General features: G+C 40.2%; 1 protein-coding gene across 4 annotated transcripts in view; it reads right to left on the minus strand.

The window, feature by feature from the left end:
• LOC105833580 (zinc finger homeobox protein 4) overlaps positions 1-13,564 on the minus strand; it is a 101,796-nt gene that overhangs the window by 84,808 nt on the left and 3,424 nt on the right. For all 4 annotated transcript variants that reach the window (XM_036288097.1, XM_012675415.3, XM_012675417.3 and 1 more), the window contains exons 2-4: positions 7,943-10,824; positions 624-3,359; positions 3-477 (exon numbers count right to left, since the gene is read on the minus strand). In XM_036288097.1, coding sequence (XP_036143990.1) covers positions 3-477; positions 624-3,359; positions 7,943-10,824 — 6,093 coding nt within the window. The remainder of the gene's footprint in view (positions 1-2; positions 478-623; positions 3,360-7,942; positions 10,825-13,564) is intronic.

Below are 13,564 nucleotides of genomic sequence, written 5' to 3' on the forward strand. Positions count from 1 at the left end.
ACCGGCCGTGGTGCTAGCTGCGCTGGTCGCAGCGGCGGCGGAATGTTGCTGCTGCTGCTGCTGCTGCTGTGACTGGAACATTGCCGTGGGGTGAAGGAACACGGATCCGTACATCATGTTTTCGTCCGACTGCTGCTGTTGCTGCTGCTGGTTGACTTGCTGACCGGATGTGGCGACCACCGGGGAATTTCCGATACCGGGCACGCCAGCAGCACCGCTGCCGGTGGGTACGATTGGCGCCCCAGGCGTCGGTGGCACCAGTGTGCCCTCCTCGACGGCGACGCGCACCGACTCGATGTGCCGCCGCGAGAAGACATGCTCCTGCAGCGGTGTCTTGGCCGAGTAACGTACAGAGCAGAGTCTGCACTCGTCTGGTCCGGTTGGGCCGCGATGTGGTTGAACAGCTGAGCCTTCGGCCGGCAGACCAGCCGCTAATCTGGCTTTCTTCTCCTTAGCTCGGGCATTCTGGAACCACACCTGCAACTCGTCTCCATTAGTCTTCGTAATCGCAAGTCTCGAATCGTGGATTTAGACGCACGCGTCCAAAGAATTTCGTCTTCTTGTAGGTATTAATGGTTACTATGAGCTCAGGGTCGGCTCGCACGAGGACTATCGATGCTCACCTGGACCACTCGTTTCGGAAGATTGATCTCCCGGCCAAGCATCTCGCATTCGGCCATCGTCGGCGTCTTGTAGTCCGAGAAGAGCGACTTCATCACCTTCACCTGAGTAGCCGACATCTGCGTGCGATATCGCTTACCACCAGATTGGCCGGTATTGCCGCTGGATTGGTTACCGGTCACTGGCGGCCCGGATGTATTCCCTGTATTTCCACTGGCGGGTCCCTGTCTCGAGCTCTGCGTACTCGAGGCCGGACTTGCTGGTCCGCTTTCATCGTCTAAAAATTCCGTAGTCTCACTCATGCTGTCATCATCGCAGATGCTACGCTCGGATAAGTCGGTCAGAGGTCCGCAGTCGCTGCCGCCGCGGAAATGGGCGCTGTGTTGCTCCTCGAGAAGACTGCTGAAGTTGCTCAAACACAGTTTCACTGGCCGGCTAAGATCGACTGGTTTACTCAGATCCAACGGTGATTCGCCACTGTTTCCGCCGGCCTGATGATTTGCCGTTTCTTGTTTTCCGTTACTAGCGTACGCCTGTAACTCGCTGAAGTATCGCTTCATGTCCTCATAATATTTCATAGTACTTATGGGTTTCAAAGATGCCTCCGTGTCGCTGTTGATAGGCGGGAACAACGGTGGCATCATGTGAGGAGTGCTAGAATTGGAAGGAACGGATTCCATCGAGAGCTCTTCGTCCGGGATGTTGTCGATGTTCACTTCGCCGCGAGCCACCTGGTCGGCGTGTTTACTGCTAAGATGAGATTCTAAAGCAGATTTGACTTTGAATAGCGCCGGGCAGAACGGACAGCGCTTATTGATAACTTGACTATGAGCGCGAAATTGACCCTTGCGTTCGCGGGCGCGCGTATTCTGAAACCACACTTGCACCACACGTTTTTTCAAACCGACCTCGCGGGCGATCGTCTCCAGCATTTTTCTCGATGGATTAGACTCGATCTGGTATTTTTGATAAAGATAGTCTAACTGTTCCGGAAGTATTGTGGTACGTAAACGCTTGTCCTTCGGCTGCTCGTTGTGTTCCGAGTTCGAGCGATTGTCGCTACCCGTTCCCTCTTCAAGATCCTCGAACTTTCTCTTCTGCATCAAACTGATGAGCGAATGCGACGTGTCCGTTGTGACCCCAGAGGCTTGGCTAGCATTAATTGCTTGCTGTTGCAAGATCCCGAAGGGTGAATCAGGTGGATACGCTGATGGGAATAAAGTCGGGTTCATGATATGTATTAACTGATGTTCGCGCCAAAGTTCGAATCGGCCAAACATCAGGTTGCATTTGTCACATTGAAAGCTGCCTTCCTTGGATTCTGTTTGCGACTGCTGCTGCGTCTGCTGCTGCTGCGTCTGCTGAGACTGTTGGTGTGTCTGAGACAGGGTTTGCTGTTGATGTTGATGAGGTGATGTGGTACTACTCAACGGTTGCTGTAATTGTTCGGCAAGCGCAGGCGCAGTTGACGGATTGTTGGTCACCGTGTTGTTCGTAGTCGTCGTGGAGCTGCTGTTACTGTCTTCGGAACTCAGAACCGCGGCGACCTGAGCTGCCGCGGCCTGCGCTTGCGCGCTCCTCTTGGCGTCCTCCTCTTTGAAACAGTGGGTCTTCTGATGACGTATAAGCTCGTAATATCTCTGAAATACTAGCAGGCACTTTTTGCACTGGTAGTTCAAGCCTGGCGTTCTCTGAAATCTACCGGATCCGTCATCGTTTTCGCGTCCACCAGTTGTCACAGGCTCGGCAGCGGGTTGGTTTTCGTAGACCTTACGTGCTTTCTGTCTAGCATTCTGAAACCACACTACGATTACACGTGGGCTCAAGCCGAGAAGTTTACTGAGATACTCTAAATCGTCGTCCTTCGGATACGCGTTGTTCTCGAAGAATTCCTGGAGGACCTTTATCTGGTAATCGGTGAATCTTGTGCGATTGGCGCGCTTGCCGGAACTTCCACCGGAGGTGTTGCTGCCGTTACTGTTGCCACCAAAATAGTCAGTTGGTCCACGACCCGGGCTCAGAGATCTCTGTGGTGTAAGTGCCATTGCGGCGATCGCAGTCGGCACTACGCCACCGGTTCCCGGAGTGGGATTGGCAAAGTTCTGTGCAGCTAATTTCGGTGGTAACATCGGAGTGCTCGGGGCATTTGTGGTCGACGGAGGATGGGAAGAAATGTCGTGATGGATAGCCGAGAATACAGAACTCATACTAAGCGCGGGCGAATGCGGTCGCGATTGTTGTCCACCCGAACTGCCGGGCGAATGGTGTTGCTGCTCTTCTTGATGTTGCATCGCTTGTTGCTGCTGTTGACACTGCGACTGTTCGACTGCTTCCTGTTTTATTTCAGTAGATTGAGATGCGCTGATGTTTTGCACAGACGGCGGAGGCGTGGTTTGCTTATTCGGGCTTTTATCGTCAGAGGAACTGCCACCGGACACGCTTGAATTTAACGGGGTCACCTTCGCCTCACCGGTTTTTTCGTACTCCTCGAGATTTAAAGTGGTACTTGGCGGATTGTTGAAATTGTAAGGACTATCTTTGTTACGTTGCCGTTCTTTAAATAATGTATTACGGAACCAATGTTTTATGACTTTAGGTGGCAGACCACTCTGAGCAGCCATGTCTAGGATTTGCTCTTCACCAGGAGAATTATTAATATCGAAGTGCGCCCGTAGTATTTTTAGTTGATCATCAGTGATGCGCGTTCGCGCTCGTTTTTGCGATGCGGCTGCATTCGCCTGAAACGTCAAAAGAATCTTTTTGTTTTCTTTTAACTAACTAATAGAATTGATATTCGACACTTATCCAATTTGTCTCCTTTTCTGCGTATAAATTTCGATACTTTTTCAATTTTACTTTAACTTTTATTTCATCGCGTTTTTATTTTTATTTTTTATCGTAATTTCGTACTATTAACCCAAAGAATCAGAATTTGATGTTTTTGACAATTTTGTCAAAATTCTACGGGAGAAAAAGATATACATATTCTTTCTCATTTCTTTTTCTTTTCTCCCTCTCTCTCTCTCTCTCTCTCTCTCTCTCTCTATTGATAGCCATAACTGTCTTACAGTAAGATTTGATTCTAGGGTCTCTATGTTAAGCTTTAGAAGGTCGGCAGACGTTATAATGTTTTAGAAACATTGTAATGTCTTTAGATATATATATGTATATATATCTAAATAAAACTTTTTTTCGTGTATATATTTAGAGGTTTTTGAAATCGCTGATTACAATTAATTTTATGATGAGTAGTGTTAAAAAAAGTTTTATTTACGTGTATTTTTTAAAGTTGATAAATTTTCTTTTACTAAAGTCTAGTAACAAAAATCGGCATTTTTGCCACTAGACTTTAAAAATAATAAAACCTTTGTAGTCTTCTTTATTAAAAACGATAAATTTATAACCTTTTTATCAATATTCTAATTTCTAATTTATGGACATCTTGCAGTCTTTCTTACGATTCAATATGTTCATTTTGTGATTATATGTTCATTTTCTATGTAAATGTTTTCACGTAGCTATATTAAAGTATTTATTATACGTTTATTAATTACTGAAAATAGTCAATTAATATAAATAATTTAAAAATGTATTAAAAGAAGACACAAAGATATTGTATAGGCTTGCTTAGTATTCTGAATTTTAAAAAATTACCTTTATCTCACGGATTACCATTTTCTCACGCTCCTCGATATTTAGAATGGCAAATAATTGAAATTATAAGAACTGTCTTTGTTAGCCTGCAATTCTTTAAATAACGTATTTAGGAACCAATGTTTTATGTGACTTTAGGTAGACCACTAAGTGATCACATCTAGGATTTTTAGGCTCTTCGCCAAGCAAATGTTATATTGTTTAAGTAACGATCCGAAAAAGCAGGTAATTTTCAAATGCGGATTGTAAAAAAACTAAATATCCAATTATGTTGCGGTTTTGTATTTTATTTTGTCATATTATAAATTAATAAAAACAATAATAAAAATAAAAGATTATCATAAATTTTGTCAAAGGGCGCTGAATTAATAAATGCTTTTTTAAAGAAAGTTAAACGGTGTACCTCATTTCATAATTTTGGATTATCTAACACTAAAAAACAAAATTTTTTCATTAATTATACTTTAATGCCTAAAAAGATGTCAATTTTTCACAAAAAATTTGTTACTAATTTGTTTATATAACCACAAAATTTTTTTTAATTGTTCATTAATGCTTAGAGAATATAATAACAAAAATATCTGTGAAATTTTATTCCAATCGCATCAATACAGATTGATAAATTATGTACATCGTTTTGAAAACTATTATTTTAAGAAAAACGCGTGTAAAGTTTAGAAACGTATTTTTCTTGTGTTATCGTATATTGTTTTCTTCGAAACTGAGCTGTATACATATCAAACTTATTACATTTTATTCTACAAACTTCAAACTATCATTTAAGCAAAAAAAAATTTTTTGATTTTTTAAAAATTTGACTGTCCCCTTATTAATTATTAATGTGCCCGTATTTTTAGTTGTCATCAGTGATACGTATATTTATTTTTGTACGTAGCTGCATTTGTCTGAAAAATCAAAGAGTCATTTCTTTTTCCCATAAGTAATACAATATTTGACCATTATATAATGCAAAAGTTACATAGATAGATTGTCAAGACTAATCTACAATGTGCTTTTTATTCTTTATTTTTTTATCTTTTGCTTATTATTTTTTTGCCTCTTTGCATATTTTGTCAAACCCCGAAAAAGACAAGAGACATGTGATAAGAAACATAAGTCGATAAAATAGTGCGAGAAGACAAAATGCGATAAGCGAAAAGCAAGCAATAGAAAAAGCATATTGTAGATTAGACTTTAAACTAATAGACTAATAGTTAATCAACGTAATCACGAATACAGATTTAATAAAGACAACTGAAACAAGATGATACTCGATTTCATTTTCAGTGTTATAATAGATCACATAAATAAAAGTAATTCTTCAATTTCAAATTCCAATATTCGGTATAAATTCTGATAACGTAATTTATTAATGTTAAAAATGAACATTAAACGGCATAAATTTGCACCTTACTACCCAATAGTCACAAAAAGAACAATACAATACAAGTTGCACAATATATTAAAAAACTTTTAATTTAACAATATAGTGTAAACTTTCTAGGTACCCTTAAACAATCAATAATATTGTGCAATATTAAATATTGTTCAATAATATTGATCAATCTGGTAGCCGCTTTAAAGTAATTATTTTATATTTATTGTGTTTAGTAGAAGTTGTTAATTAAATAATTTGAAAAATGTATTGAGAAAAAGACATGAATACTGTATGAGCTTACTTTCTTGTTTGTATTTTAAATTTCACCATTTTGATTTTCTTGTATTTATTTATATTTCTCGAGATCTAAAGTGGTGGTTGGCGGATTATTGAAATTGTAAGGACTATTTTTGTCGCGTTGCCGTTCTTTAAATAACATGTTACGGAACCAACATTCTATGGTTTTACGTGGTAGACCAGTCTGAACAACTAGGTCTAATATTGTTTCTGTACTAGGAGTATTTTTGATATCAAAATGTGCCAATAGTATTTTGCGTTGTTCATCAGTGATTTGTATTCGCGAAACAGATGGCCACCGTGATGATGTAGTATACGCCTGAAACTGTTGAAAAGTTACATAGAGGAATCTATTTCTTTACATTTAACATTTTTATTTAATTAGAAGTCACGTATCAGTAATTTCAAAGCAATATAATTTCAAATATAATATTATTTTGGTAAATATACAATTTTTTAAGTTTTGTTGTATATTGTTTGGTAAAAAAAACCAATTGTTTATTTTTCAATTACGTTTTCTTTGAATACACTCAAAACCACCAAAAAAATATTAACTAAAGTCATTCACAAGTATTATCTGTGACTTGCAACAAAATTGAGTTTTTAATTTGAGATTTTGTTATTCATAAATTGTATTGCTATCATAATTAATTGTTCAAGACTGGCCCTAGGCCATAAAGCCCTTTTTGTTTTGTATTCCGACTTTTTCGGAATGTTTTCTTTGTCAAGGTAAAGATAAAAAAATTTAAATTTATTATCACTTTTCTATCCACTGGATTTTTCGAACAATCCTGGTATTTCTAAATTTATAGGATTTAGTCTATCATATTAGAGACTAACAATTGAGAATTTTAATAATTTATCGTCACACAAATTTATCAGCGATTTCGAAAACCTTATATACACTACAATAATAAGATTAAATAATTAATATTTTCCCTCATACAAATGGGAAAATCTTTGTCACTGATTACTTATTAATTTGTGTGTGTGTGTGTGTGTGTGTGTGTGTGTGTGTGTGTGTGTGTGTGTGTGTGTGTGCGTGTGAGACACAATCTGCAATTTCTAAAATATCCTGCGACCTTCTATATACATAGAGACAATTTTTCGTTATATTTTATCATAAAATTCGCAACAAATTTTACTATATTAATAAGCTTGAAACAACTTAATCATCTATCAAATATTATCGACAATGCTAAATAATTTTTTAAATTCGATTGATCAATCGCATTATATGCAAATGCTATTTTGCTCTGTAAAATATTTACATTTGTGATTGATCAATCAATGAATTAAAATTCGCTTAATTTTTGAAATATGTAAAAGACATTTTATAAACTGCATGATAAAATGATCAAGTAAACTGTAAAATTTAGTCTAACTATTTTGTATTTTTATTATAATATTAATAAATCAGAAAAATTATATTAAGTTTTTCAGAACACCATACTATTTCACTATCATTTGTCTGACTAGCATTTTGAATATAAATTAAAAAAAAATTATCTCTGTAAAAATTATATTACAGTAGAGTTTCTTCAAAAATCATACCTCATACGCTATAATGTAACAACTTAGTACGTGTAATTGTAGTTACGTAAGTAGCGATTAGACAGATGCGTATTATGATAAGAATTATATATTCCATAATTTTGATTTCTGTACTTATTATCCCATAGGGTCAAAATTAGAGAGACTCTACTGTATTTACGTATAGTAACGCTTTTTTATTATATCTTCAACTTTTATAATTTAGAGTTCTAAATTTTTATATTTAAAAAGAAGCGTCAGACAGATTTAATGTATTTAAGTAGATATATATAAAGCTACTTTTTCTTCGAATAAAATCTATATACATATGCTTGGCTATGTTTCTTTCTAGGACTTTATTATAAGTTTACTTGCATTTTTTAAACAAAGGCAAGTTATTGCAATAAAAAAAAAGTTATATAAATATTAAATCAAAATTACATAGAATGTTCCACTTACCGCTGCTGCTGCTGCTGCTTGTTGCTGTTGAAGAGCAAGATGTTGCTTAGCAAGAAGATCAGCTTGATTAATTGATGGATATGGAGCGGCACCATCATACGGTGGTGGTGGTAGCATCATTGGCACTAGAGGCGGTTGCAGATTCATGGCGGCTAAAGCGGGTACATTTAATCCCAATGGTAATCCCATCATTCCCATCATTAATCCCGGATATTGTTGTAGCTGCTGTTGCAATTGCGACGCAGCCATTGCAGCATTTAGAGCAGCCTGCATTTCAGACATTTGTTGCGCAAATGCAAGTTGACTTTGTTGTTGCTGCTGCTGTTGTTGTTGCTGTTGCTGCTGCTGCTGCTGCAGTTGCTGCTGCTGTTGCTGTTGCTGCTGCTGTTGCGACTGTTGTGAAACATGATGCTGTGAATTAGTAGGTAGCACAGTCGGCGTCGTGGAATCTGTACTTGAAACCGGCGTGTTGCTTAACGCTGGAGTAGTTGCTGGAGTAGTAGACGTAGCTTCGGGCGTACGGCTGGCACGTTCTTTGCTCTCAGCGCTCTCTTCCTTCTCCTTTTCGCGCGATTCTTTGTCAGAACTGAGATCTTGAGGTTGTGCGGCAGCGGGCGTAGAGCTTCTCGGTGCTGTGCTAGTTGATGAGGATGTCGCGACGGTCACCACAACACTTTTCTTCTCGTACTCACACTTGAACTGCTGCGCGTACTTCTCAAGAAATTCGCGCGGTACGAGATCGCGATGGACTTCTTCGCAATGAGCCTTCAGCACCCAAACGCTACTGAATTCCTTGTTGCAGTGTTGGCAAATGCTGCGCGTGAGTTCTGGTATCACATCATCATCCATATGAGCTTCTTCCGCCGCTTCTTCTTCTTTTTCCTGCAGAGCTTGAGCAGCGAGAGCTTGCTTCTGTTGTTCCTGCTTTTGTTGCTCTTGCTGCGCTTGAAGAGCGGCGGCTGCTTCCTCTTCTTTGCGTTGTCTTCTTTGGTGATTCTCATTGAACTGCATGACGAGATCAAAACCGAAACTCTCCAACAGATGCTTGTACATTTGTGAGGTTTTATGTCGCGGTTGGGAAAGAATGTCCTGCGTAGTCTGCGACGAATGCGTAGCCGATTGCATGTGTTGCTGCGGCCCTGGTGTTGTAGACGTGGGAGGTGGAGTCTTAGCCTGGCCAGACGAAGCTAATTGCTGCGATGCAGCAAATTGTTGAAACAATGCTAATGCCGGATTGTTTAAAATGTTACATAACTGTTGATGCGCTGCGAGTTGATCCTGATTAACGAACAGAGTGTTGCAACGCGAACAGGAGAGCATCCCTCCTGTATTGCCTGTATTTGTGTTGACGGGCGGACTGTTCGGACTCGGCGGTGGTTGTTCAATCAATGGTCGAGCGAGATCTAATTGGCCGCTAGCGGCAAGATCCTGCAGTTTACTTGCGCGCGTTTGATGAAGAACACTCCTCATGTGGATGTCCAAAGTACTACCCTGAGTATATGCGACCTTACAGATGTTGCACTTGTACGGTTTCTTGTCTTGATCTTGCTGGGAGTCGGGCGACTCAGTCGGGCTAGCAGGAGGTACCACCGAAATCAACGTATTGTTATTACCTTGCTCTTGCATCGCACGCTTCAACTTATGCAAATGACTCACGCTGTTGTAGTGCACCAAAAGTATATTTTTCTGCGTGAAGCTCTCTTTACAAACGTCACATTTATACGGTCTGTTGGGATCCAAATATTTTTCCATAGGATAAGACATTTTTTCGCCTTTGCGATGCAATAAGGTCTTGTTGTGGCCGGTCAGATAACTCTGACGCGTGAAGGCTACCTTGCATCGGTGACACTTGAATTTTCGACTTGGATCTTGATAAGAATCCTCAGCGATCGATTGACTATTTAGATAATCCTCCAGTAGTCGTTGTTCCTTCTGCAACGGAGAAGAATCACTGGCGTCACTTTCCTCCTCGTCACCCCTACCAGAATCATCTTCCACATGCAGTTCGTTTGCCAGACCGATTTGTTTCTTTAACGTTTCTTCCGTCAATGCCTGAAGAAGAGGATGTGCCTGGATCAAACTTTGCCTATACTGAGCCAATTCATCCTCGTGGAGATCATGAGCAGATTCCAAGTGTCTCTGAAGCGCTTGGACTGAACGAAAAGATCGTCCGCACAAGGCGCATTTAGTCGCATCTCTAATAGCGTGATACTGGGAGTGCTGCTGAAGTTTCTCCAGTGTTTTAAACGCAAGGCTGCATTGTACGCACCGATATTTGTAAACATGTTTCTCACTTACCGCCAAAGTAGGCGTGGTGGTTGGATGAGCTTCCCGATGATGTTGCTGAAGTTCCTCGATAGAACGCCAAACTCGGCCGCATATATTACACCTAGATATCTCTTCGATTTCGTCATTGCCACCTCGTTCGCTCATTTCTTCCTCCTGATGGGTTTTCGTCGTAGTCGTGGGCGACGTCGGCGTCGTTGCGATCGTAACAGCCGGCGTCGAAGTATTTCGATTATTATTTAGCCAATGGCTTTGATCCACTAATAGTAGTAGCCTCTGCAGACCGTCGGTATTAACGGAGTGAATTTGCATCACGTGCTTCTCCAAGGCGGGACGTTCCTTGAAACTATCTTGGCACAACGGGCACAACAATTCCGTCGTTGGCTCTTCCTTTACCGTTTCAGTTTTTTCCTCCGAATCTTGAACATGAGCCACCTGCAAGTGCTGTCGTAATTCTTCCCGCGACGTTGGCTGATACGTACAGTATAGGCACGTGATTTCTTCTTGGTCATTCTCGGGCTCGGCTTCCGGTTCTGGATCATTATCCGGTTCTTGTTTTACCTCACTACCGCACTCACTACCTTCCTCTCGTCGTTCTGGAAATAGATAAAAAAAAGGATAATTTGTTTTAGGATTTTTATGTGACAATGTCATGGTTATCGAGTGCCAACACATTAAGAATAGCAAAAACGATCACAATGCTGATTTAAGCAAAATGAATTATTACGGCTATAAAATGTAACTACACGGAGAGAATTTTCTCTTAAAAATTACCCTAAAAATCGTGGTAATTGTGAGACAACGTAAACCTTGGAAAATTTTACCATACTTTTAATAAAATTTACAAAAATTTAGTAAAATTTAGTAAAATTTTAAGAAAATTTGGCTAAGTTTTAGTAAATTTTGTTAGAAGTATAGTAAAATTTACTAAAACTTAGCCAAATTTTCTTAAAATTTTACTAAACTTTACTAAATTTTTGTAAATTTTATTAAAAGTATGGTAAAATTTTCCAAGGTTTACGTTGTCTCACAATTACCACGATTTTCAGGGTAATTTTTAAGAGAAAATTCTCTCCGTGTAGGAAAAAAAACAAATATTAAAACAATTATTAAATTTTGGTTATAGTGTTCTTTATTCTTTTCAATAGCAATGTTGCTTTGTGTAAAAAATTGATATGCAAAATATATCATGCAAAATATTGTAAATTTCTAGAATTGGAATTGTAAATTATATCAAAATTTGTCAGTCCTTTATTGACACTGACATTTATTGATCGATATATTTAATTTTACGACCAAAACGCCTCAGTGTGAAATTAAAACAACCTGGATATGTAGAAAAGGAGAAGAGACTTTATGATCCGTTTATTACTAATATTTACGAACATCAGCCGTGTTTTGAAATTACCAAACCTGTTTTTGCCGTAATCGATATTTATTCATCGCGGTGCACATCAAGCAGCGTAAGCGACTAATTAAAAAATTTTCATGCACGTGGTGTATAATCAATAGCCTATCCGCACAGGAAGAGAGTGACGAGAAAAATCTTGGAACTGGCTTGTTTATAGCGTTTCCAGGTACCGTAGAAAATTTCGCAATTACGATTCGCCGGGTAACTATATCGCATACTAAAGATTATTTACGTTCTTACGATCGTGGGGATTTGCCACAATAAATCGGTCTCACCATCCGACATCGGCGCGATATTAAACTTCGGCATTATGTATTCAGAGCCGGGCGACCGCGCGAGACAGCCATCCATTTCGCGGCGATTCGTTCCCCGAGACATTAACTCGAAACGCCACACAAGAGAAAGTAAATTATAGATACTACCGGTAAACTATGACGGTGCCACACAACGAAAAGTTCGCGTCCAGTGTCACGTATGACCGGAATGGCGTATGCCTGTGTGCGTCTACGGCGGCGGCGGCGGCGGCGACGGACGTTTCTTTAGCGGCGTTATTATATTGATTAGACTTGTCCAAGAATCGCGCGCTCCTCCCGCGCCCGCTGATCGATCCGCGGAGGAATTACCGGCCGTAATTACACCGCCGGTCCTTTTGGCCGCGCGAGCGCGGACGGAAGAATTTTACGCAAGCGAGCGGCGCGTAATGCGCGGTGTTGTCGTCGCGGAGAGAGAAAGTTTTCCGTCGAGAGAACGAAGACGAACGACGACGCGCGTCCACCGGCGGTGTGTCGTCTGCACGCGTTGCAGATGCTCTCTCTCTCTCTGCGCGCTGGTCTTGCAACAATAATATGCCAAATTACAGATTGGTCAGACATCGAACTACCGATGGCGGTTTCCTACAAAACGGAGAAGAAAGAGAGGAACACAGAAGCGGGGGGCAGAGGAGAGGGGAGGGGGTTGGCAGAAAGAAAGAAAAAAAAAACAGAAAAGAAGCAAACAAAAAAAAAACGAAAGGAGGACAGCCACCGCCACGTACGCATCGCTACGGTATTGTTCGAAAGCACACTTGCAACGTGCGGCGTCAGTTGCGACGTCGCAACGCGCACGGAGCAAAACGCGTGCTGCTAGTTTTACCTCGCGCTCCTACCTTCTCTCCACTCGTATATTTATGTAAGTACAGCCCGTCGATATATAATAACACGCAGGTATTGTGCGCACCGCGTGGCGGCGGCGGCGGTGGCACACGCCACGGCCATATGCCACGCAAAATTACCGTCATCGTCGGCTAATTGTGAGATGATAAAATAATGAAACCAGTGAATTCATTAAGGGCGCAGTGGTAAGCTTTCTTTGTTAATGTAGGGCGCGGGCCCGCACAAAAGAAATTCGCCGTGAAAAGGAATTACGTTCGCCGTCACGAAACCCGATTATACCGTTCCGTAATTTCTGATCTGCTTTGACATTTTTCGGACTGTTACTCAAGTAGATCTTAATGTAATGAATTCATGTGCAACGCGCAACTGACAGCTTTATTTAATTTATCATTTTATAAAATGTGTCAAACTATAGAAGAGAAAGAACAGCGAGTTTATAACGAACAACAAGCTTTAAAAAAAAAAAAAAAGAAAGATACCACAGGTCGATTGATCGAAAAATACCACAATGTTCTTTCAGCACAGCGACAGCTGCCTCACGCAGAAAAAAGCGATTAAAGGAATTCATCTTTTTGTGAATGACGAGGAAGTGAAAAACGCGACATATTCGTGATTACAGACCAAAGCCTTTTTCTTTTTTTCAGAGAAACCAAGTTGTTTGACTGTTGACACACTTTGCACCGTTGTGTAACTTTCTTAATATACAACAAGTTTTAATACAACGTTGCCGTTACTCATTGATTGCTCTTTACACAATTTTGGCATATTAATGAA

The sequence above is a fragment of the Monomorium pharaonis genome, chromosome 6, assembly GCF_013373865.1.
Source record: "Monomorium pharaonis isolate MP-MQ-018 chromosome 6, ASM1337386v2, whole genome shotgun sequence".
Taxonomy (NCBI): Eukaryota; Metazoa; Arthropoda; class Insecta; order Hymenoptera; family Formicidae; genus Monomorium; species Monomorium pharaonis.